General features: G+C 47.2%; 1 protein-coding gene across 4 annotated transcripts in view; it reads left to right on the forward strand.

Moving 5' to 3' along the window:
- FAM149B1 (family with sequence similarity 149 member B1) overlaps positions 1–27,179 on the forward strand; it is a 1,843,046-nt gene that overhangs the window by 1,468,993 nt on the left and 346,874 nt on the right. For all 4 annotated transcript variants that reach the window (XM_069610541.1, XM_069610540.1, XM_069610539.1 and 1 more), the window contains one exon: positions 6,999–7,122. In XM_069610541.1, the coding sequence (XP_069466642.1) occupies positions 6,999–7,122 (124 nt within the window). The remainder of the gene's footprint in view (positions 1–6,998; positions 7,123–27,179) is intronic.

Below are 27,179 nucleotides of genomic sequence, written 5' to 3' on the forward strand. Positions count from 1 at the left end.
ACACTGATGCCCTCCTAGCTGCGGCAAACTGGAAGCTGTGGCAAGAGATCAGAGAGTGCCTGCCTGACTTCCCTATGGAGGGACAGGCCTCCTTTAAGACCGGTCTGGCGGAGGCTCGTGCTGTTGCGCAGGACATTATGGACTCTTCGTTCTCCCACATCGACACAGCCAGCAGAGAGCTGTGCCTGCGGGTCAATATGAGGACGACGGCGTAGATACATGCCACAAAATTCTCCTTGGATGTGCAGGAGAGGAACCTGGATCTTCCTTTTGAGGGGATGGACCTTTTTCATTCCTCCACGGATGACAGGCTGACGAAAAAGACCTTGATGCAGACTGCTAAGTCTTTGGCCGTCCTGACCAAACCAGGGCAAAAGTTCTTCCCTCCAAACCAGGGCAGGTCTGACTTTAAACCCCACACCTTTAGCGGTTTCAAGGGGTTTAGGGATAGCGGTGCGCCACGGCCAGAGAGGTCTCCAAGCGACCACATGACAAAGCAGCAGAGGACCTTGCTGGGTTTTTTCCACTCCTGCCTCAGATGCCAAAAAGCAATCATGTAACGGTCAGGGAACACAGTTCGTGTGTAGGGGTCCTGCTGGCTCTCTTCAAAGGCAGCTGGAAGTGTTGTTTCTAGAGTCTTTTGATAGTATCCACAGACTTCAGTCTGCCTCTTCCTTTTCCTCTACCTTCTCCTCCTCGCCTGCTTCAGATAGGGTCCCAGGCGCTGTTGCGGGAGATCCACTCTCTTTTGGACATGCAGGCGGTGGAGCCGATTCCTCAGTCAGACCGGGGCTCCAGCTTCTATGCTAGGATTTTTGCGGTAACCAAGAACAGCCAGGCTGGCCTGAGGGTAGTCCTGGACCTTTCAGTCCTCAACCTGTCTTTACTGATCAAACGTTTCAAGTTGAACACCCCAGCACACATAGCCGAGTCTCTGCGCAGGGGACTGGATGTGTTCCCTAGACCTCAAGGATGCGTACTTCATGTTCCCATCTACCAGCCACACTGGAAATGTCTGCAGTTCACTATTATGTCACGCCACTTCCAGTACCAAGGTGTTCGGCCTTTTGGCCTCAATGCGATCCCTTGTGTGTTCACGAAACTCACAAATGCAGTGGCTAGTCTCCTCCGCCTGGAGGGCCATAACTTACACCCCTATTTGGACGACTGGCTAGTGAGGGCCAGCTCGCCCGAGGGGGTGGTGCACTCCTGTCAACGACTGGTGGATGTTCTACACCAGCTGGGATTCTCCCTCAACAGAGGCTCCTGTCCCTCCGCAAGGCGATAGGGCACTTTCTGGCCAATTCGACCACCTTGGCATGGTGGTACCAGCACCTTCTGGGCCTGATGTTATCTTGCATGCTCAGTTTGCCATGCCCGCCTCAAGATGAGATGACTCCAGCTCCACCTGGTGGCCAGCTGGGACCTGGAAACTGGGTTGCTGTCAGACAGAATCCATATCCCCCTGTCCCTGTTTCCAGATCTTCAGTGGTGGCTGTTGTACTGCAATGTGGGTCCCCCCTTCCCCTTGCTGGAGCCCACTTTGGTGGTGGTGACAAATTCCTCCCTCTCGGGCTGTGGCGTAACTCTGGAGGGCTACTGAATTCATGGTGCATGGTCCAGGATGGAGGCCCTCCTGCATATCAATATGCTCAAGCTCAGGGTGTTGGGCCTTGCACTCAGGGCCTTTCTGCACTCATCGGGGACAAGGCGATTCTGGCTAAGGCCCAACAATTACACGACAATGTTCTACTTGAACAAGCAGGGTGGCACCCGTTCTCCCCGCCTGTGATGGAGGCTGTGTCAATTTGGGAATAGGCCCTGTCGGAGGGGATATGGATCTCCTCGGTCCATCTCCCAGGGAGCAACAATGCAGAAGAGTACCAGCTCAGCCGCCTGGGATTCAACACCTACAAATGGTAGTTATACATCAACTGCTTGTTGCCCCTGTTCCAGAGATGGGGTTTCCGTATCTGGATTTATTTGCATCTCCTCTGAATTCTAAGTGCCCTGGTTTACTTCTTGGTCAGGACGGGGTCAGGGGTCTCTGGGGGACGCGTTCCAGCTCTGCTAGCACGGCTGCAAGTGCTATGTGTTTCCTCCTCCTCCGTTGCTCCAGTGGACCCTCTGCAAATTCTGAGCCTCGTGGCCTGCAGCCTGATCCTGATTGTGCCCAACTGGCCCTCGAGGGCGTCATTCTCAGTTCTGCTGCAGTTGTGCTCCCAGGGCCCTGTCCATCTCCTGATCCCCAGCAGGGGCTACGTGACGGGGCTGGGCGGGCAGAGGAGCATCCTGGCCCAGCCAGGCTGGGCTTGGCAGCCTGGTTCCTGACCTGCTGAGACTGCGCATTCCCAGTTCTCGGATGACAACTGGGACATCATACAGGAGGCTGTCTACTTGCTTGCAGTACAAGAGCACATGGACCAGATTCTGCCACCGTGCTCATGACAAGGGGCTTGACCCCCTTACCTGCTCCCTGGATGACATGCTGGCTTTTTCCGCACATCTGGCACATTCTGGCATTCTAGTTGATACCTGCTGCATCTATTTGGCAGCCATTGGGGCTTACAAAAATTCCCCAGAACACATTTGTTCAGTTGGCAACCCAGTGGTTAAGGCTCACCTGAAGGGGTTATTCAGGCTTTTTCCTATGGTCCATAGGCTGCACCCGGTCTGGGACCTCAACGTGGTTCTTGTGGCCTTGCAGCTTAAGCCCTTCGAGATGATGGCCTCGGTTGACATCAGGATGGTGACACCCAAGGCAGTGCTGTTGGTGGCTCTCACTTCAGTGCTCAGGCTCAGTCATTGTGCGAGCCATTCATCACTTTTCATAGTGACAAGGTCATCTTGTCCACTCATCCAAACTTCTTGCCCAAGGTGGTCTGTGAGAAACCAGAAGGTGTCTCACCCACTGGCCCCTCGGAGATTTGTCATCCAGGTGGCCAGGATACGGCCATCGCTTTTGGATCCAGTCCCTGGGGGTGGACCAGTGTGTGAGGATCATCTGGGTGAGGGATCTTCGGGGAGTGGTACACCAGACGGTGAGATGCGGTATCCCCTTCCTTATAACACCTTAACCCCATCGTACCGGGTAGGATATTTAGGAACTCTACCCTTCCCCTCTTTCTCCAACACAAATACTTTCTCACGGACAGCCCGCTATTAGAGAAAATGGACTAACACCCACGCCGTATACCTGACGTGTCCCAATACATTGGTCAGGCAATTACTGACCATCACGCACACCTGACTTCCATTACACTTCCCCACACAGATAAAAGGCGGAGCAAGAGAGCTCACTCTGAGCGAGGCAAAGCTCACGAGGAAACGGCAGTTCCAAGATCACAGTTTAACGAGAGGAGAAAGCCTGCGAAACAGAAGGGGGTCGCAAGGAGGAAAGTTCCTTGACCTTTTCAACAAGGAACCGGTACGTTCACGAGACCTCTAGAGAAAGTGTAAAACCAGGAAACCAGGCTGAAGAATCCTTCATTGTGTGTCGGAGGTAACCCGGGCCCTCCCGTGTCAGTAATCAAGGCAGGGAGAATCTCCAGCCACTGTGGTACTGTCATTGGCTCCAAGAATAAAGCTGCTTCAGTGAAAGCAACGCAGCCAGTGAGTTGGGGAGACTGATACAAGACCGGTCTGTGTTGAAGTCAAAGTTGCAAGCAGCAACATTGTATGGCGAGCGGTGAATCTGACAATGAGTGAAACGCGTGTGATAACCAATGCGAGTAAAGTTGAACTTTGAAGCCAAAATATTTGATACCTTTGACAGATTGGTCCTGCACTGCATGTGTGCTCAATCGAACATCTCTTTAAGGTGTCCAGCTGAGAGTTGACAAAAGTGAAAGAGTGGCAAAGGATTGTGAATCAAAGTGGTACTGCAACGGGTCAAGCAAAATCCTGTGCACAATTGAAAGTCTTTGATATTGATACAGTAAAGAAAGTTGATGGAAAAATAGATAAATTGGTCCGAACCCGGCAGAGGGAAACTGATTGACGAGTTTGTGTTAGAACAGATCTGAGTCATCAGAGGGGGATCTGGGGTGAACCGTGAGTCACCTGAGGAATTGGATATATGGAAACCCTAAGGAAATTGTGTATATGTGAAAAACGAACTTTGTGTTGAAGTGGATCTGAGCCCGGCGCAGGAGGATCCAAGGTGAACAGTAAATCACTTCAGAAAAGTGTGCACAGGATCCTGAAAGTAAAGGAACTTTATTTGTTTGATGCATCAGGACTTTTCAAAGAAGATACTTTTGAACGGCAAAGAGACTTTGATACAGAAGGCCGTGATGTTGAAGTTTTGAACTGCACCCTCGTGCTAGAGAAGCCAGAGACTGTGGTAGGCTTGTGTGCCGCCTTGTCCCGAGCTGAAAACGTGGGGAAGGGAAACCAACGGCTTGAATATCCCGACATATCATTTCTTGAACACTTTTCTTTTGCATAACATTGTTTCCCACAATATTTGTATTTAGAGGTAAGGATTGGCAATAGGTTTATTAGTATAGGCCCTTTTATTTTGGCAAGACACCACTAGGACTGCGTTATTACTATTTGATGGTCGTAGCTTGCTCCCATCTTTAGATTTAAGATTAGATGAGCGTTTTTCAAACCCAGTTAAGGTTCAATAAACACCTTTGAACTGTGGTCACTTGTGTCTGTCTTACTGTTGATACCATGGCTTCCTTACAGGTCTCACCCTTCCATTTGAATCCGGAAATCTGCCTGCCGGTGTTCTTTCCGAACCCTCAGTCGGAGGCTGAAAGGGCGTTACATTCTTTGGACCTGAAGAGAGTGCTAAAGTTCTATCTCTGCTGGACAAAACCCTTCAAGAAGTCTGAGGCGTTGTTCATCACCTTTGGGGGCTTGTCTCCTGGCACCCAGGCTTCCAAAGCTTCTGTTGCCCGTTGGATGGTCCAGGCCATTTCAGAAGCCTATACAGCCATGGGTAAGGCAGTTCCCGCGGGGATCCATGCCCATGCCGACAGAGCAAAGGCTATGGCTGTTGCCTTTCAGAGACATGCTTTTTGGGAAGTCATCAGCAGGGTGGCTACTTATGCCATTTACGTCTGCATTCTGTAAGCACTATTCCCTGGATACCAGCTCCAGGCGGGATGCAGATTTCGGTCAGGCAGTTTTGAAGAACCTTATTTGCTGCTTCTTAAGATTGAGGCAGGTTGTCACAGCTCCACCCATTGGTCTTGTTCAATGGAATCACCCACAAGGATGCAGGAATGGGGTGGGACGTATGAGTAATTAAAGTTACTCACTGTAGTGACTAGACTACTCATAGTCCTTAGTCCCCTTTCCTCCATACGTCCCACCCACCTTCCCCTGCTTGTATGCCAGGAGCTAAAATATTCCCACACCTGGGGCCGCACCCCTGCATGCTATGCTAAATTTACAAGGAAGCTCATTTTATTTCAAGGTGAAGCTCATTTCTTTCACTGCCAAAGGTTCCGGTACTGTCCCATGTTGGGGGACTCTCACAAGGATGGAGCAAAGGGCACTACGGACTGAGCACTCTAGACACTACAGTGAGTAACTTTAATTTCTCAACATTATAAAGACAGAAAATGGACCACCTTTCCATTCACAAGGTTTGCATCACATGGGGTTCAAACAACAAAAGATCACGCTGTTATGGCCACAAGGTAACAGAATGGTTGAAAGATTCATGGCCACCAATAAGAGGACGAGACAAAGAGCAATCATCTGCAAAATTTCAATACAGCAGGTGCTGTGCCAGATGCTGTGCCACTATCGAAATATGCCACATGACGCCACAGGAAAAATGGCAATAGAGCTCATTCATGGTCAAATACAAACCAAGGATGCGACTGATGCAGCTGGAAACATACACACACAAGGAAGATGGAGAAATTTGAAAAAGGGACGAGGAAAAGAAATGTAAAATAAAGGAGTGGGCAGACAGGGAGACGGGCGAAGGACAGAGATTTAGCAATAGGAGAAGAGATGATAATTGGATAGAAGCAACAGAAGATTCAGGATACGGCAGGAAACCCCTCACGAAAACATGCACAAAGGGACTTATGATCACGCCGCAAGATGAGGAAGGGGCGATCATGCGAAATGCATCCTTCTTCAAACTCTTCAACAGGCTAATAGAAGAAACTGAGTGTCAAGAAAGGAACCCCCCCCCCTCCCCTGATTTGCGGCCGTGTGCAGTGTCTCAGGCCTCCTGGCCTGCCGAGTCCTTGACTCGTTTCTTTTGCTGGCTGTTTTGAGGTGAGTGCAGCGTTGCCATAGCCCCTCTTGGGTTCTATTTGTTATATACTCCGTAGCATTGTGTAATCCTCTTCTGGGCTCAGCACGACTGCTTCTCAACACGTTGATTCCCCCCCCACAGCCAGGAGGGGGAATCAGAAGGTCAAAGCCAGGAGAGACAGAATGAGGTGGAAGCTGAACAAGTACCCAAACCAGAGTTCGAAAAGACTACAAGTCAGAACAACAAAAGACAGCAACGAGCAAACAGAGATTGCAGAGACTGCTAGAAGCGATATGAGAGCAGCAACATAAGTGGGTAGGAGGGGTGTTGTGTACATAGCCCGAGATATGACCTTAAGAGAGAAAGTAGAAAGGGAAGGCACGGGAGGAAGAAGAGGAAGGGGACTAGTTGAGAAAGGAAGGGGCAGTGAGAGAAGGAGGGAAATAAAGAGAAGTTGTAACTGATATTGGTCTGGGTAGTCCATTGACAGAGGTTGGTGTTCCATCCTGTGTCCCCCCCCCCCCTCTCTCTCTCTCTCTCAAAGGGCCCTATCCAACATGAACAACCCTCACCGATCAAAACACATTCTCTGAATTGCACACCATGCGCATTTTAATAGTTCAGTATTTGTCGCATTTGGAGTACAAATCTCCCTCTCCTGTAAATGTTGTTTTCCTGTTACTGTACCAATTGTCCTGTCTGTATTTAAGAAACATTGAATGATTAAATGTTAAATATCTTTTTTTTCTGTGATGTAAATGAAAAGTGTCACTGGAAATGACCAGCGGTCTGCCTCACCTGTACCATTCAACAGGAATAATCTACTTCCTCCTATTGGAACAACAACAGACTCGGAGCATGCAAGCACCTCAGGATCTCAAAGGCAATTGGTGAGTTAAATACTTTTCTGCATTTTCTTTGTTTTACCGCCTGAGTTTTGCTACCAAAAACGGTTGCTCCGCTGTACTTTTTATGAATTGTTATTATGGCAATGCTTATTTTCATTAATGACTAATATGGTAGTCAATTTAAGAGGTTGTATTTGTACCATCTCCTTTGAAAGTTGTTGGGAATTGTAGACAATAGTTTAAAAAACTAGGAGTGGTGTTGCGCTTTTGCTTACCTTGAGAATCATAATAACATAGAAATAGAATGTCTATATTGTTTGTTCCATTATTACTTAGATTTGCAATGTAACTTTACCTAGAAAACAAAGGGGTGTCTTTCTCAATCCAGGGTCTCCGATTGCAGCCATTGAAACCCCTCATGCGGCTCTCAGCGGGTTTGTTCATGTTTGTTTCAGCAGCAGCTTTAATTATTCTGGTCAGGACCCCCAGAGTTCATCTGTGACAAAATGACTTTGGTGGTGTATGAAGATGCAGTCCTCTGCTTATCAAGGTTGTCTGTATCAATTTGATCATCTGATGGTCTTGCACATTAGCCGAAAGTCACAGCTGCTACAAACCCATCTGGGCCTGTTATTCATAGAACCTCGGACCATCAGATTATCGAGTTGATACAGGCAACCTTGATTAGCACAGGAGTGCCATCTTCATCAGTCCCACTCGTGATTCACCAAACTGGCAATCCAACTAACCCACCAAATTGTGTGGAGTTTTAAAATATCATAGCCTGGAGAAAGACCTGGATGGGGTGAAACATCTGTCGGCTGACCTACTTAATTTGCTAATTAAAACATTTTGTGAAAAATTCTGGACACCACGATTACTTTTATGTACTCAACAGCGTAAGATAACCATACAACAATAGTACTGGGGTATGCGACAAATCCAAGAAGAGCAGGAGCTACTGTCTTGGCACTAGGGAGGTGAGTCCATTATGCTTAACACCCCTTACAGCACAGGGTGAGAGGGAACCCTCTGGAGGTGATTCTCCCACGTAGGGGATAGGAAGCCCTCCAGTCACCATCCCCTAGGCATTAACTCCTTTGTGTGGTATGTAGGAACTGAAGTGTATGATTATCATATGACTCCTTTCATAAGGGCTGACACGGCTTCTGACCCAAACTTTATTCAGTATGTGTGGAATACAGCAGAACGTCAAAAAAGACCAGCCTCTTGAAGGCTCGTTGTGGGAGGAATCAATCAGGAGAGAGTCTGAGCAATGCCCACAGAGTTCAAGAGCACCACATGTGCACACATAGGTGTGGCCTGTGTGAGGGGTCAGAAATGTGAGGCGGACAACTTGGTACAGAGTTTTCACAGGGTGCCATTTTATTCAACTTTAAAAGGGTTTGATAAACGACTCACTATCCCTAACCTAACAGGAATGTCCCTGACTATCAAAGTAACTAAAGCAAACACTTTACAGAAGGAATATGTCCCTCACACTTGAACATACAGCAAACTCATAAAGGCAATGTATGGCAATTGAAATATAACAAAAGCAACAGTTGAATTCAACTTATACTCAAGAACATTATATCCTTGTAACCCAGGTTGTTTCCCCTTCCCTAGATTCAAAATAGGATTTTTACTTGAGAATTCATATAACCATGTTTGGATTATAAAGTGCTGTTGGATCCAAAAGTTTGCCACTTCAACTTTAACGAATAGCTCAATTTGTGGACAAGTCTTTGTCTTTTCCACTTATTGCAAAAGTTCAACACAACTTATTATTCTTGAAAAATGAAATGCTGATTTAATCAAATAGTTAGTCAGGGTGATCGTGCAGCAATTCACAAAACATTTTAGTGACCTCGGCCACTTCTTCAATGCAACACTTAGTGACCCCTGCCACTTCTGCTTCAACCAGAAAACCTTTTACCACAATGCATTACTTCATATGTCTTCTTCCTGGTGCACTTACCTGCCAGGGCTACCTCTACAAGGTCTGTATCCTGGTATACTGGCCTGCCAGGATACAACAAAACTCCTAACACTACTGCAAGTACTCTGTGGTAAAGTCTACTTCAAATGGTTAGCTCAGTCTTTCACTTTCAACAACTTCACCATTCACAAGTTATTTTCAGGAAAACATATCATATTGATGTTGTTCATTCCACTCTTAACTTTGTCTTAGGCAATACAGGTTATACTTCACTCCCCCTGATTACATTATATCAAGAAGATGCTTCTCCTGCCACTTCTGTTTTCCCACTTGCACATCAGCAAAATATTGGCAATGTTTCTTTCCTGCTCCTGCTTCTGTTTGGCTTAGACAATGCTTGTCTTCATTCTGTTTGATTACTGCCTCTTCCTTAGTCTGTCATCAACAGTTACAATCTGCCTCGAACAATGTTCTCTTATGGTTCAGCAAACAAGAATTATAAGCTCTGTAAATAGCTGCCCCCTTTTTACTAAGGCAATGCTGTTTGTAATTAACAGGCATATGGTAATACTGTTTCTGAGTAACGTGCTTTTGTATTGCCCTTTCTTTGCTTTGGTAAACGGGCTGACTTTTATTATAGCAGATGTAACGTTTCATTGTTTGTCTCATTTCGCAGTTCGTATTTCCCCAATTTGCTTTCTTTATATTAGTTAAGTATTCGAAATAATGTTCAGAAGTCAGCCGTCGCATACGGAGCGTAACGGGATTACCTTTCACTGGTAAACTCACTGGCTCTGCTACACGTGTCTGTGCGAACCGTTGACACAGCTCACTTTGCTGCTTCTTCTTCTACTTCCGTCTGCTCGGCAGACTGCTTCTAGCATCCTGTGGCCTGCGCCGAACAGGAAAGGAGCTTCCCTCGCTCCACGTCTCTAATGGTGCTTGCCAACCACTGTGACACTGCACGCCCGTAGGGGACTCTGTCTCTCCCGACGGAAGGCTTGCCGCAATGCTGCGTTCCTGTGCATGACCTCTGCAAGTTAGTTGGAGAACCTGGAAGATCCTCTCAGGTCCATTATCCACTTCATCAACAGCATCGGTTTCCGGCCTCTCCTCTCTCACTTCTGCTTATCTTGCAATTGCGGCGGGTGGTTTCCACAACCCCACCCTCTTGTTCTAATGGCCTGTACCTGAGGGAGCCTTATATATTTAAAGGTCCCGCTCAGGTGTGTGTCATTAGAACCTTTAGACTGCATCTTGCAGTTTAGTGCCTCTGACTCCCTCTCCCTCTCCCTCATCCCAGTACTTGGGGAATTGTGGGACTGAAGTCCCCAAAGTGATTTTTATTAATTTTGTCCACAGATATAACTTTACAAGAAGCCCCAAAGTGCAGAGAAAGAAACCAACACACTGGAGTGGGGAGCAAACCAAGAGATCCCAGCATGGGGGAGGTGTAGAGACCAAGACGAGTCAGAGTGTGGAGAGAGAACCGGGAAACCCCAAGAGTGGCGAGAGAGAGAAGGAGACAACTGTCAGACTGCGGAAAGAAGGGAAAGACTCCTAGGTGCAGAGTACGAAGGAACAGAGCCCCAGAATGGGGAGAAAGACACCGGAAGGTCCCTGGTTGGGGAGGGGGGTAGGACAAACAAAACACTCCCCAAAGGGGGAAATACAGTGAGACTTATAACTGGAAGGAGAAGCAGCAGTATATGTACTGTATATTTGGAACTGTGAGCCTAGATTAGGGTCTATGGTCAAAAGAAACAGGTGTGGGGGTCAGAAGCCAGGTGCCATCCCTTTCATTGGGCAATGCCCCAAATGTATGTCTTAGTAGTTTTGTGTTTCTTTTTTAGTAATAGGGAAAGAAGCTAGCTTGGAGTAGGATTCTGTACAGGGGACTACATTTATATTGCCAGCCTGACACCCCGACAAGCACTCTTTTTGAGTTTTGTTTGCATATATTATGGCTTAGAACCATCGGTTCAGGGAAAGGTTAGGCTGTTTTACACTGAAGCAAGAATATAACTTGTATGAGTCATGCCTCCTTGCTCTTCTCATGACTGTGACCTATCAAAGGCACCACAATAAAAGAATGTCCAACTAAGGTTCTATAAAATATGGGGCGATCATCAAACTAAAAGTACGAAAACACTTATCAAAAACCCTGTTCTCCACTCTTATAACAGACAACACAGAATATGCACACTTTAAGAGCACTGTGGGTCTGAAAACGAGGAGACAGACAATATTTTCAGAAAAACGAAGTTCAATGAAGTGACTTTAAAAATGTAATGAGTGAGGTCTTGAATGTCACTAGGGCTCTTTATGGCTGGCCTGGGGACAGAACCACTATAAATACCTGTAAGGTTTGTTCATGAGGCTCAACTGCATTGTGACTGGCTTTGAGGGGCTTTTCCGCAGTTGGAGACCATGTCAAGACAGGTCGAGTAGGGCTTTCCAATGGGTCAAGTCGGCATGCGAGAAGATTGCTACCATGGGGTTGTGTTGTCTCGACATGGACCAGTGATGCATTGTGGACCTGCAGCAGTGATCAGTTCAAATTGGCTGAAGGATAGGCAGGTGGTGGCTGAGCCAGTGTCTCGACACCTCAAATCAGATCAAAAAAGTTCTAAGTGTCAAAAGCAGCTCCAGGTGCATGTAGTGTCTCGTAAATTACTTGAAAGTGGTTGAATTGGCTTGAAAGTGATTCGATGTGGGAGCCTTTAGGGGAGTTCTTGTTCTGCCCTTCCCAGCCAGAAAGGTTGCTAGGGATCCCTTTTTGAGTTGGTCTGCTGTTCAAGCAGCAGGCAAGCTTTTTCCACAGAGCAATTCATCCCAATTGCTCCTCTGGGATGGACGAGGGAAGGGGTTTTCTCCCTTTCTGGAGTTTTCATCTTCACTTCTGTGGCAAAGGACTTTGGGCAGATTATATGCTGATAGAGGCCCAGGTGAAATCGTTTTTCAGGCGTCCAAAGATGATTCAACTGGTGGGTACCCTCGACCCCCTAGCATAGGCAGTCTGCCACAGCGGATTGGTCCCTTTCTTGCATTCTATAAGGGTCCAAACATGGCTGCTGTGTGCAGAATCTTTTCTCTTGTGATGTCATACCCAGAGTGCTTTGTCTACAGGGAGTTGGGAGGGGACACAGGGAAATGTGAGGGGCCTAAGAAGTAACAAGATGGTGGAACCATTCTCTTGCTGGTCTCTTCCATTCTTATCCTTTGTAGCCCCACCTGTCCTCGTCTGCCCTGTGTCAAAGGAAATCCCGAAATCTACCCTGGTGATAGATCTCAATGGTCCTGGCAAGACTCGCCATTGAAGCACTGGTTGTCAGCCATCCCACTGGGGAAATTTCCTGCCCTCTGGGGAAGATGACGTTCTTTCCCAGATAGAACACAAGGGGGTTCCTGGGCTGGGCACAAGTTTATTTATTTGTTTGTTTGTAATGTGCGCCAGACCCGGAGGTATCAGGGCTCAAAGGAGCAGGCAAATACATTAATACTTTCATTTTAAGGTTACACAGTTACATAGAGGAAAAACAAGCATTTACAGAGAGGATATAGTCAGTAGGCTATTTGACAGGTGTATAAGTACCATAGGAATAATCAATACATCATTACATAATTTACAAGATTGAGGTTCAGCATATAATAAGCTTTGTATTATCTATTTACAGGGCAAGAATGAGTGGTGCGTGGGAGAGTAGAGACAATAGGGCAGTAGCTGGAGTGCATTAGTGGTCATTTTCTCTAAGCCAATTAATGTTATGTCTGAAGTTAAGAAAGGTTTGGTCTGCCCTCAGGAAAGGGGGGATTCAGTAGCTGCTCAGCTTTGACTGGGAAGCTGCTCCCTCCAGCTTTAGTCAATTTGAACCTAGGTACAACTAGACAGTTTGTGTTTGCAGTCCTAGTGGGACTGGAGGATTTTCTATTGATTCTCTCCATAAGATAGCAAGCTGCAGCGTTGTTTAGGCACTTGTATGTTAACGAGGCAGTTTTAAGCAGAAGTCTGTCGCTGGTGGAGAGCCATTTATTCTGTTTCCTTACCTCTGAGATGTGCTTTTCTCGAGCTATGCCTAGTGCCGATCTAGGGGCATTATTATGGAGAATTTTAATTTTGTTGATGATGTACTTACTGGCGCCCAGGTATAGGGAATTACAATAGTCCAATTTGGACAAAATTAAAGCTCTGGCCAGAATGGTACAGCTATTCTTATAGAGGAACGTTTTACCGGCTCTAATCAGCTTACATGTGTATGCAGAGGCAGAGGCCATGGAATTAACCTGTTTGGCAAAGGTGAGGGTGGAGTCTAGGTAAAAGCCTAATGTTTTTACCTCTTTAGCAACTTTAGTAATGTTGCCATAGATATTAAGAGGTGTATTTGTGGCCAAGTTTATTGAGGTTGGAAGTAGTTCCTAGAATTATGAGCTCAGTTTTGTCATCATTCAGGCATAGACCGTGGACAGCCATGCATGCCTGGATGATGAGATAGATTGTATTTACCAAGGCCTCCTTGTCACAATCCCCAGTAAGTGGTATGAGAATCTGGGTATCATCTGCATAGTTAGTGTAAGTGATACCAAGATGGTCCAGATCATCGAAAAGGGGCTTAGTAAATATATTGTACATTGTGGGTGAGACACAGGAACCCTGTGGCACTCCACATGTAATCGAAATAGGGTCTGCTGCCGCTGATGGTGAGAAGACTCTCATAATCCTGTTGCTCAGAAAGGATTGGATCCAAACTATGGCCTCCTGAGAGAAGTGAGCTGCTGAGTCAAGGTGATTGCATAGGACCTTGCGGTGCACCAAATCTAACGCAGCCGAGAGATCTAGAAGAAGTAGTAAGGCCGATTTCCCTTTGTCCCTAAGCCCGTCGATCTGGGCCTTGAGATCAATCAGCGCAGTTTCAGTGCCGTGTTGAGGCCTAAAGCCCGATTGGCGGACTCCTAGGAGCTGGTTGAACTGTAAATACTTGTGTATCTGGAGATAGGCCACCCTGTCTAACATTTTAAGTAAGAGTGGAACTTTAGTGATAGGCCTATAGTTGGTGGGTATGGTTGGGTCTAAAGACTGTTTTATGAAGAGAGGGAGTACCCAGGACTCCTTTACGTTGCTAGGGATGGTACCAGTAGAGAACGATGCATTAATTAACTTAGTTATAAAGGGTGAAAGGTCTCTTGCAGCGTCTTTAATGATTTGAGGTGAGCATTTATCTCACTGACAGTTTGAAGGTTTGAGGGAGAGGATGATTTTTTCAACCTCGAGAATTAAGACTCTTGCAAAGCTAAAGCGTTGTAATGGTTTATGGGAAAGCGTGGGAGTACTCGCCGGTGTCAATATTAAGTAGTTTTTTTTTTTGTCGGCAATCTTATACTGAAGCGTAGTGACTTTGTTGGTTAAGGCCTTCTGTATATTAGAACAGCAGTTTTTGTCCTTCACACAGTTATCTGGCACAGGAACCAGGGATTCAAGCTCCTTTGGGATTACAAAGAGTTCCTTTGTGCTTGAGTTTGCTTGAACAATCTTATTGTTGTACGTTTCCTGCTTGGTAAGAAGAATGTCTTTCTTATAGAGAGATGAGATATTGATGAGGTTAGATCTGTTTTCATCAGAGGGTAAATGCCTCCATGTAACTTCCCATTTTCTTTTTTTTCGCTCTCAGGGTTTTGAGGTGCGGAGTGAACCAAGAGTTCAAATGTGCTCTGGATTTACTTTTCCTCATTTCTAGGGGGGTAATGGGATCTAAGGCTTCGGTCATAGTTTTATTATATTCGTTTACTAAGGTAGTAGGATCAGTAGAATCTGGTAATGAGTTAAGGGTCGGGGTAATATGTGGGGTAAGAGCTTATCTGCCGTGATGTTCTTTTTATTCCTCGTTATGGTGGGAGGACCAAGTAGGTTATTTTTAGTTGTGAGAATTTTTGCTGCTAGTGTGAATTCTACAAGATAGTGGTCTGTCCATAACTGGAGTTATGGCAATGATTGAGGCATTGCAGTTGAGATCTGCCACCCAATCAAGTGTTGTACTTTTGTCATGTGTTGGTAGCGTCACTTTTTGGATGAAGCCAAGTTCACTGAGAACATTAGCGATTGCTGTAGCTTGCTGGTCTTTGGGGTCATTGAATCCCAAGTTGAGATCCCCTAGCAAGAGTACTTGAGAGGTGTTTTTTAAATCGTCAGATAGAATGGTGGAGATGTCCTCCTCAAATGCACCAATGGGGCCTGGAGGTCTATATCCTCATCCCCCTATCGGGAGATTACACTCAAGACACCGACACCATTAACAAAATATATGCCATAATCCAAAATTGGATGGCACTAAATAGCCTCTGTCTCAATGATGAAAACACTGAGATTCTCATCGTGGGCTCCCAGTCCAAAATAGCAGCGTTGCATGCCGATTACTCATCCATCAATATTGATGGCACCAAGATACCGGTGCTCAAACAAGTAAAAACACTAGGGGTCTACCTAGATGCCAACCTCACCATGACCAAGCACATTAACGCCCTCTCTTCCTCTACCTTCTACACCGCCAAACTTATTGCTCTCAGTCGCCAATTCTTGACACCCACAAACTGTATCACGTTGGCAAGAGCTTTCATTTTATCCAGGCTTGTCTACTGCAATGTACTCTTTTTGGGTATCTCAAAAGCCAACCTAAATAAACTCCAGCTCATTAAAAAAAAAAACCTTTGCGTGGCCCTTAGAATAAGAAAGTCAGATCACATTTCAAATATCAGAAGAGACCACCACTGGCTGCCCATCAAAGCTAGAGTCACTTTCAAAACCCTGTGCTTCACGTTCAAATGCATCCACTCGAATGCCCCCATCTACCTCAACCACGCCATCACCAGAAAAATATCAAAGAGGTCCCTAAGATCTAAGAGCCAACTACTCCTATCTATCCCCCCCTACAAAATAACCAAGGCAGGGGGCAGCAGTTTCCAATACCTAGCCCCCACATATTGGAACACTCTTCCCCTCCTCATCAAAAATGAGCAAACATTGTTAGGCTTTAAGAAATCCCTGAAAACGTGGCTATTTAACTAAGTCTAAGACGCCATTCCATGCCTCAGGGAAAATGACTGTATCTCTTTCTCACTGAAGCCCTTCATTTAATGTTTATTTTGTATGCTTTGATTGTATATATTTTTCTGATGTTTGTTAATCTGCTTAGAATCACATGCTGTGCATAGGTCCGACATCCAGTGGTCACTGCGGAGTATTGCATTTTGTTTTTCGTAGTCGAAAAGGGGACGTCGACAAGGCGTGTCTGAAACACTATCCCTATAGTGACGTGCGTTGTACCCACAATCCCTCACGCGTCGAGGTCCCTCAGATTGTTTTTTTCCGCCCAGCTTCTGGTCGCCTTCACGCGGAGCTCCTCGAGAGACATTGCAACTCCTCGACCTTTGGTCGTTTTTTCTCTAATATTAATAATCCCTCCCTCGACGCAGTTGTAAGCTGTTCTCCGCCGAAAAGAATCTTCGACGGAGGGTCGAGCGGAAGGAATCCTTCGGCGCTGCCGAACACGTGGCCTGGCCTCGCAGGCCATATACAGTAGGGAGAGTGGGGTCGTGGGACATCTCTGGGTCTTTTCTGAGAATGCCTTTCCCTTTCCCCTTCCTTTCCCTTGGGGTGTTTATCGCGATTTATTGCCTCGGCTATGGAGAGGACACCGTTTAGGTTTTGCCCACTTTGTAAAGGCAAATTCACTTGGAAGGACAAGCACTCACGGTGTAACCGCTGCTTGCCCCTCGATCACAAGGAGGAAAGGTGCGCGGCTTGTCGGCTTCTTAAGCCTAAAACTCTAAAAGACCGAAGGGTTAAAAGGTGGGCGGCCTACGCGATGTCGAAGGCCGAAGGTTCACCCGCCGCTGCTACCACCGACAGTGACGAGGAACGCGATAACACGACCTCCGCTACGGAAGTCGAAACCCCCTCTAAGGAGCGCTTACGCGCTTCGTCGTCTGTCCCCGGCCCCGACGGGCTCGGCTCACGCCCTGCTTATGGGGATGAACACCCCGGCGACACAGACGCACACAAAGATCCACATAAACACACAACCCACGGCTCTTCTTCGACGAAGTCGAAAAGACCTTCGGCGCCCAAGGAGACGCAGGTTCCACCGGCGGCCTCCTCGGACCGTTCGGGTTCGAAGCCCCTCTCGCAACCGCAGCCGCGACCTGCGACTGGGCTTTCGGCAAACAAGGGCGCTGCCACCAAACCATCGGCCGGTGCGCACCAACAGAAAGCGCAGACCGCCGTAGAGCGTTCGATACCCATAGCGTCGAAAACTCAAGCTTCCGCCGACAAACGGGTCGCCGACAAGCGAGTCGCAGATAGCTTAGCAAGGATCGCTGTAGCCGACGCCCAAAAGCGTACGCCGAAGATTACGTCGAGCGTTACGCATCAGTTAAAGGATACGCCGAAAAAGCCCGAAGGGAAGCAGGGACTACCCCCTTCAGTCAGGGAGTCTCCCGACTCACCTGAAGGTTTTTCGGAGGGCGACGGGACACTTTCCTCGACGCTTTGGGAGAGGTCGAGCCATTTCGAGTTAGATAACCCTATGTTTCCCCCGCCAGACCGCTCTGGGGTACCCCATGAAACAATGGAAAGACTCCACCTCTGTATGGAGAGGATGGAAAGGTTCATGACCACCCAGGCCTCTCAAACTCACAAGAGGACCAGAGAAGGGCCTCAGGAGGACCCCAGGGCCAAAAATCCGAGGCTAGTCGATCCCCAGCAGGACACAGCCTCAGACTTCCAAGATGTATATGACCTCACTGGGGAGGAACAAGACTTCGAGGAGGAAGATGATTTCATGGACAATGAAGAACAGAACCAGGAGGAATGTCTGGAAGACAGAACAGACATTATAGAAGAAGGCTTCGGGGTTAACCCAGAAGAGGGACCTTCACACCCCTGGCAATCACCATCAGTGTATTCCGACACTGATGTCCTAAACCTAACTCCTCCGGACAATTCTCCAGTTAGGAACACGTCTCCAATTGACGATCAGCCCACGTTCAATGCACTGTTGCGCAGAGCAGCAGCGCATTTCGAACTCGACACCGGGGAACTCTCTCCAGAATTGGACTTTGTAGAAAGAGTGATTAAAGAAAAAACCCCGGTCAGCCAGACCATTCCACTCCTCGCTTCAGTGAAGAGAAGGATCATACCTTCGCTGTCCACTCCCGCTATGATCAGAGGGGTCAATCCACGGATTGAAAAACTTTTCACTCCTTCACCCTCAGACCCCCTCTACATTAGGGGACATTCCATTCCGGATTCCCTAGTGGTATCTAATACTAGAAAGAGGGCAGGGGTACCACTTTCCACCAGTGAGGCACCCCCTGACAAGGAGGGCAAGAGGCTATATGCTCTTGCAAAAAGAGTTACTTCCTCGGCTGCCTTCTCAGCAAGAATTGCCAACAACAATTCATTGCTTGCAAGCTACGCAGACGCGCAGTGGGCCAAACTGCGAAAAGACGCCGAGGAAGCACCGGAGCCTTTACGTACGCGCCTACTGTCAACTATTGGCGAAGGAACCCAAGTGAACCAGAGCATTGTTAAAAACTCTCTGGACGCGGCAGAAACAGCAGGACGTTCCTTGGTACAAGGAATACTCCTAAAGCGCCATGTATGGCTGCGCAACTCAGGCTTTAAACCAGAGACACAGGCGTCTTTGATAAATAAACCTGTCGAGGACGCTAACCTCTTCGGAAAAGCGGTAGATGAAGCCCTAGAGATGGCTAAAAAAGAGTTCGACACTATCAAGACTCTTGACCAAATCTCTAAGCCCACTACCAGGCGCGGCTATGGCAACAAACGCTTTTTTCGTGGCCAACGCCAACACCAACAACAAAATCAACATCAGCAATACCCTGCCACCAATTACCAAACCAATAGTGGGCAGTACAGCCAAAGAGGCCAACGCCGGGGCAAAGGGAGAGGTCGGGGATCCACCCCCAGAGGCTCCCAAGCCCCCAACAACTCCAAGTGACGCGAAGATTCGCGTCCCCTCCCATGCAACACCGGTCGGGGGCCGGATAACATCCTTTCTTCCTGCATGGGAGGAGATAACGTCAGACCGTTGGGTACTGTCCACCGTAGCCCACGGATACTGTATCGAATTCAACAGTTCCCCATCCTACAGACCCCCGAGGGGACGTCGCATGACACCGGAACATCTTGCCATCCTTCTCCAAGAAGTACAACTACTGCTGGAAAAAGGAGCCATAGAGGTCGTGCCTCTATCTCAGGTAACGGAAGGTATTTATTCAGTGTACTTCCTTGTACCCAAAAAGGATCTAACCATGCGCCCTGTATTAGATCTGCGCCCAGCGAACAAGTTTATCAAACCCCAAAAGTTTCGTATGGTAACCTTACAGGAAGTAATCCCACTGCTTTCTCAGGGAGATTACATGACAACATTGGACATGAAAGATGCATACTTTCATATTTTAATGTTGCCAGCGCACAGAAAATACCTCAGGTTCATGATAGAGGGCAAACACTACCAGTTCAAAGTGCTACCCTTCGGCATAGCATCAGCACCAAGGGTATTCACGAAGGTGCTGGCAGTGGCAGCGGCCCACCTGCGCAGGTTGTCCATCCCAGTCTACCCTTACCTCGACGACTGGCTCATAACAGGGGATTCTTACGAAACATGCTTCTCCAATACCCAAAAGACAGTAGACCTTTTGTTCCAGTTGGGCTTCTCCATCAACGAAAAGAAGTCCAATTTAGACCCCAGTCAAATCAAGCAATTCCTAGGGGCTCTAATTCAAACAAAGGACGGCCTCGTCTTCCCCTCCAAAGAGAGGGTCCAAAACATGCTGTTTCAAATCCCTCAATATGTAACCGGTCGAGAGGTGACGGTACGCAAGGCAATGCGCTTGCTAGGAATGATGGCGTCGTGTATTTATTTGGTACCTCACGCGCGCCTGCGCATGCGCCCAATGCAAGAGTGGCTCAACAGCCAGTGGTGTCAGGCCAGCGGACTATGGGAGGATCTAGTTGTGGTCTCGCAGGCCTTAGTTCTCTCGCTACGGTGGTGGACAAAGGAAAACATGGAAAAAGGGAAACCCTTTGCCACACCCGCGGCGGAAGCCACTCTAACCACAGACGCATCCCTCACAGGATGGGGGGCGCACCTATCCCATCAGACTGCTCACGGAGTGTGGACTCCGAACGTAGCATCCAAACACATAAATCTACTGGAGCTACTAGCTGTGTTCAAGGCGCTAAGAGCCTTCCAGGAACACCTACAAGGCAAAACAGTAATGGTCCTTACAGACAGCACCACAGCCATGTACTACATCAACAAGCAAGGGGGCACCCACTCTCCAGGTCTGTCCAAGCTGGCCCAGAATATATGGAAGTGGGCTCTCAAACAGGACATGTTCCTACTATCACTACATGTACCCGGGGAACTCAATCTGCTAGCAGACAGTCTCAGCAGAGATTTCCCCCTGCCCAAAGAGTACGAATGGCGCCTGCACGAAGACATCGTCTTCGACGTCTTCACACAATGGGGATTCCCAGATATAGACCTGTTCGCAACCCTGGAAAACTCGCAATGCCTAAGTTACGCCTCCAGGTACCCCCAGAACCAATCCAAGGGGAACGGTCTGTCGATGCAATGGTCAGGGAAATTTGTTTACGCTTTTCCCCCGACTCCCCTTCTCAACAAGGTGGTGCACAAGATGCACCAGGAACAAGTGACCATGATACTAGTGGCCCCAATGTGGGCACGACAACCATGGTTCGCTCACTTGATGGAGATGTCTCTATCCCCCCCAGTAAAACTCCCCTGCCCGTACAACATGCTGTCTCAGGACAAAGGCAGGACTCTGCATCCATGCCCCCAGAACATGAACTTAGCAGCTTGGCTCCTGAGATCATAGAGTTCGGACATCTACAACTCCCGCAAAGATGCATGGACATCCTCAGGGAAGCCCGAAAGCCGAACACTCGCCACTGCTATTCTAGCAAGTGGAAAAGATTTGTCATCTGGTGCAGGAGTAAAAGCATCAACCCTATTGACTGCTCTCCCACACATGTGGTCCTATACCTGACCCACCTATTGGATTCAGGTCTAGTGTTTAACTCCATTAAAGTCCACCTAGCTGCACTTTCTGCATACACCACTTCCCAACTCAAAGTGTCGTGGTGGAGGATCCCTGTTATAAAGGCCTTCATGGAGGGAGTAAAGAGAATACACCCCCCGATAGCTGACCCAGCTCCCGGATGGGACCTTAATGTGGTACTTACCAGACTCATGGGCTCTCCATTCGAACCCATGCACAAAGCATCTCTTAAACACCTCACGCTTAAGACTGCTTTTTTAATAGCTATCACCTCCATCAGGAGAGTAAGTGAACTTCAGGCTCTTTCTATTCTAGACCCCTTCGTTACAGTTCACAAAGATAAAGTGGTTCTACGCACTCACCCTAGGTTTGCTCCGAAATTTATTTCTAAATTCCACGTAAACCAATCTATAGAACTACCAACGTTCTTTCAAAATCCTTCCAATTTGGGAGAAAGGACTCTGCACACACTAGATGTACGCAGAGCGGTCATGTTCTACATGGAAAGAACCAGACCACTGAGGAAGACTAATCAGTTCTTCGTCTCGGTGGCAGCAGGAAGAGAAGGAGATGCAGTTTCAAAATCCACTATTTCTAGATGGATTGTTCAATGCATCACTCTCTGCTATACTCTTGCTAAGAGAGAACTGCCCTTTAGGCCAAGAGCACACTCTACTCGAGGCACGGGGGCATCCATAGCATTCATTGCAAATGTTCCCCTTGAGTCCATCTGCAAAGCGGCTACCTGGAGTTCTGTGCACACCTTTACAAAACACTACTGTCTAGATACACACTCTAGATCTGACTCCCAGGTGGGACAGGCAGTATTACGACACCTTTTCTCTACTGTTCCTTCTCATAACCCACCGCCAACTCCGGGTACTGCTCGCTAGTCTATGCACAGCATGTGATTCTAAGCAGATTAACAAACATCAGAAGAGAATGCATTACTTACCGTAAAAGCATTTCTGATGATTGTATCTGCTTAGATTCACATGCGCCCGCCCTTCCTCCCCGCTCGGATGGAAGGAACATAGACTTCCTTTATATATCTCTCTCTCTCTCTTTTCTGTACTCACTCACGTCTAGAAGGCTCCCTCAGGGCAGAAAAATACAAACAGAGGGACCTCGACGCGTGAGGGATTGTGGGTACAACGCACGTCACTATAGGGATAGTGTTTCAGACACGCCTTGTCGACGTCCCCTTTTCGACTACGAAAAACAAAATGCAATACTCCGCAGTGACCACTGGATGTCGGACCTATGCACAGCATGTGAATCTAAGCAGATACAATCATCAGAAATGCTTTTACGGTAAGTAATGCATTCTCATATTGTGCCTGATTGGCACTCTTCAATAACTGTTTTAACTAAGTTGTCTGTAACGTCGCTGTGATACCCATGGGTCTGGCCGAGTAATAAATGCAATAAATAAATATAGATAAGATGAATGGTGAGAGTTTGGGAGTCAGAGATGGGTAATTTGGCAGTGAGGGATTCACAAGATTTAAAGTTAGGTGAAGGGGCCAGTCTCATGGCTAGGTTAAGACTTAGCTATGAGAGCTATGCGTCCTCCACGTGCCTCAACCCTGTCTGCCCTGAGAATAGTGTAGTTATCAGGTATTGTGAGCATGAGGGCAGGGCCTGCTGCTGCATGTAGTCCTGATTCTGTAATGGCTAGAAAGTCATAGTTTTCTACCTGAATTAAATCGGCTATCTCAGTGGCGTGAGTCTAGCATTTATTAAGGCACCCTTGAGGTCTGGGCCAATGTTACCCGTCAATGGATTGGGTGAAGTACTATTACTTGCTTCTTTATCAAGTATCACAGTGTGGATTTTATTTTGCTGATGTTTATTGCAGGTAGATTGTCAGTCTTAGATGTGGGTAGATCAATAGAGCTGTTATTTTTAGTTATAGTATTTTGTTTGTTGTGAGGGCATTTTCTCCTAAGGCCTATGTTAGTCATCGAGCTGGCAAGAGGTTCGTAAAGTTTAGTCAGTCTGGAACGGAGTCTGATGTTTCTAGAAGATATGTGGCAAGGTCTATTAGTTTTAAGTAAACCCTGGGTGAAATTAAAGTTAAAGGGCGGTCGCTGGTCCAGGTTGCTAGGATTGTGATAGTCAGATTGAGATATCTCCTCTATTCTAGTACCTGTGGGATTTCTAGTAGATGTATCATACATAGGGTTCAGGTTCAGCTTAGGTATCGGTGGGGTGAGTGTAACCCCCATTGTGGCTGCCATATTACTTGTCATAGTAAGGTATGGTGCGAGTATGGTAGAGAGATCGGTAATACTAGTCAATGGACCTGATGCTAATCTGGCACACAGTGAGAATGGATTTAGGACACTAGCATGCATAGTGCCCTTAGGGTCTGTTTCGGTAAGGTATTTCACAATACACAATTTCAAACAATGGTTTGTTTTGGATGAATCCCAGACAGCTAATAAACAAAAGGCCATGTCATTGAAATGTGTCTAGCAACCAAGCTGAAAATAAAATGGCACCACAAGAGTTTGCCTAGTATGATTGTAGATTCCTAGAGGCGACCATGTCAAAACTAGATATGGCTTATATTTAGATATTGAACTGCCACCAGGCCTTGGAATCACACAATTATATCATTTGGATCAGTGTTGCCCACGTTTATAGGCAGTGTCGGGCTATGGGAACTGTGGCGAGTCAGCCGTAGAAGACAGACAATAAGACATGGTTCAAACTTACACTTTTTTTTTAAAGCAAAGAATAAGTCACCTAGCCCTGCAGCTTTCATGATGGATTTCCCTAAGCCTTAAAAGTAAATAACACACGTGTACTCGTCAGGATGACTTACAAACACTCAGTCTTCTGTCCGAACCTAGTATCTGACCCTACCACTAATAACAAAGGAAAAATAAACTAAGTCTAGGAAAGCATTAATTCCCTCTTTTCTTGGTTTATGGTGACTGGTTCCAGACCCTCACCGATTGTGTCTTTGGTGTTCTCTTTTGCTTTCAGGCCTCAGCCTGCTGGTACAGTTCAAATAAGTCATTTACCCTTTCTCTCTTTTTTAAAAAGCTGACTACGGACCTCCCACACACATCTAGGCTTCTTCTTGCTTTCACCCTCTCATGGTGTACTTTGTGGTGCAGCCCTGCATGGGCTGTCCAGGCTCTCGGGCCATCTGAGTTACATTTCCCTCTCACCCTCTTGTTGGATATCTTGTGGCTCAGCCTGGCGTGGGCTATCTGGCTTCTCAGATCATCTGGTTTTAGTATCACTCTCACCCTTCAGGGGGTATCTTGTGTCTCAACCTGGCTTGGGCTATTCGGCCTCTCAGGCCACCTGGATTTCAAATGGTTTCAACCCCCTAATGGGGTATTTTTGTGCCTCACCAGCCTCCCCCTTCCCCTCTCTGTGAGCCCTGTACTTGGTTCTCTGCTGTAGTTCTCATTGGGGGAGGAGATTGCTTCTCTGTTAGCGATGGAACTGCAGTGCCGACGTCTTCATGCTCAGGTCTTCCACTCTGGTTCTTCCTGTCTGCCATGCCACTGATAGGACTTCAGCATTGGAGCTACTGAACATTGGTATGCCCATTCTATGATAGCTCTGTCTCTTGGTTTCTTGGCGGCTCTGAGCCCTGTATGCTCTGGGTCTCCTCTGCCTACCACATGGTCTTCGTGACCCTGCCTCCAGGCTCCGTCCTTCCTCTGCACTCCAGCACAGGCTTTCATTTTGCACCCTTAAGCTGGATCTCTCCCTTTCTGCATGGGCCTCGCCTCCTTTATGTTCCTCCCTGGAACGAGAGAGGTGAACCATTTGCTCTGCTCTTCAGGTATGGATGTTAACAGATGTGAGGGGTCAGAAATGAGAGGCGGACGCAAAGTTTCATTAATGGATATCTTTATTAAAACAAAAAGGTGGGATAAAGGCCTCTGTCCCTATCCTAAAGAGTTTCCCTACTTAGGAAACGAAAATTAAAGATCAGTCTATGTCCAGTCATCAAACAAAAAACTGTCCTTGTGTCCAAAACATACTAGCCCTGACCCTCACACTAGAAAAGAACACCCAAGGGTGCAAGGAAAATGTCTCTGGTTTCGATTTCTCAAAAGTGAATCAAAGCAAGTTAATACATCCAACAAAAAAGTATTTTACAAGGAAAAACCCTTGAATCCAGAGGGTGGTTCCCGTCCCATGGATATTTCAGTAGGATGGCAAAACGTATCTTTGCAAATAATAGTTTTTGAAGGATGGCAAAAGTGTCTCTCTCACATGGCAGTTCCCCAAGGATGGCAAACGTGTCCCTTTCTTTACAATGCATTTGGCTCTTTATATTCAGTTCAAAAAGGTTCTCATATAATCCTTGTGTTTCTTAACTGTCAGTGGTTCTTTGCCTTCCTTGAAACTGGATTCACAAAAAAACCAAATCTTATTCAAATGAGTAATTCCATACTACAACTTTAAAGGGATCCCTGGTATACTCTCCTTCCAGGAATCCCTTCATGGACTATTCAGATCCCCTTGTATACTGTCCTGCTAGGTATCTTTCCACAATGTCTTGTAACTTTAAATGTTCAGCTGGATTGCCTGGTATACCTCCCTACCAGGAATCCTCTTATGAGGTTTTGCATATCCCCTGGTATAATCCTCTGCCAGGTATCTCTCCTCCCCAAATATTCACCTCCTAATGTATTCCTTTCACCAGGACTTCCTCTTGACACAACACATTTATATAGCTACACTGTGTTTCTAGTTGTTGGCTTGGGGTAATGCGTCTTCCAGTTTCCCCTCACCTAGAAACACTTGTGTACAGGCGCATTATAAATGCCACATCATATCATATCACTGACTGACACCTTACTCCAACTTTTTCCCCACATTCACATTTCATATACGGGGGCTTGTTTAAATCTTGCTTTTGTATTTTATCTGGTCGGTATTCAAACACTCTTGTATCATTTACCTGTTTAAATGTCTGTCGGTACGCCCTGGGGTCCCCAATGCTTCTGGGTAGACGCACCGGCTGTTTGTAGCACCTCCGACCTATGGCCTGTCTTTGCAAGGAATCTTCTGGTCTGTGAAGGCTTCCATGACACTGTGAACCCTCCACCAGCTTCTCCTGCAATCCTGCGCTTGTTCGCCAGCTTCTTTCAGTGCTCTGGACAGAGGAACGCAGCTTTTCTGCACAACCATATTCCCGGCAACCCTGCTGCTTCTGTCGGAGCTCCGACGGTCCTCCACAGGTGCCTGCTGCGTTTCTCTTCCTTTCGCGCCAAGCAGGTAAGTAATCCTCACGGGTGCGAGCTGCAATTTGGAAGTGCCGGTAATCGCCTCCAACACGGTCCGCTGTCGTTCTGTCTCCTTCTCCGACTGCCACCAAGTTCTCTGGCTGTCTCTCCTTATATGCAAACATCACTTTTAAATGTCCTGCGTACTCGTTCTTTACAAAAACTACTCTGCATATTCAACTTTGAGTCACTTTCACTTTGGTGACAAATTGGTGTCCAGGGGGTACCCACGACCCCAAGGATATCAGAGGGGCAGGTGGTGAGACACCTGGCCTCGGCCTCACCCTGTTGCAGAAAGCCGCTGCGTCGCAACACCACCCAGTGAGTCGTGTGAGAGAGAGAGAGAGACTCTGGTAAGCGTGAGAGCAAGTGGAGCAGCTTTTGAGGAAGGCACCGGCAATCAAAGACGGGTGAAAGAAAGCAGAGTGTAGCGCGTAAAGAGTAAACTCAAAGAAGACTGAAAGATGAAATTGAAACGGGCAAGTAGCCTGAAGATGAGAGAAAGAGGAAACTAAAAGCGAAGAACCAAAGCGGGTAAGCGGCCAGAGCACTGAGTGAAAAGGAAAATGGAAAGCCGGATGGGCAAGTAGCCCGTTCCTACGAGAACAAAGATGCAGGAGTGCACGAAAAAGTAAAGGCGGGCAAGTGGCCCAAAAGAAGAGAAAATGTGTAGGAAGCACCGGAGTAAACAAAGGGAAAAGAGAGGTGAATAACCAGGGGCAAGCTGTTGGAGTGGTTGCGCAGGAAAGAAAAGAAATGCTCTACATTCTCGAAAGTCCTTGACAAAA

This window comes from Ambystoma mexicanum, chromosome 8 (assembly GCF_040938575.1).
Source record: "Ambystoma mexicanum isolate Mex_15411 chromosome 8, UKY_AmexF1_1, whole genome shotgun sequence".
NCBI lineage: Eukaryota > Metazoa > Chordata > Amphibia > Caudata > Ambystomatidae > Ambystoma > Ambystoma mexicanum.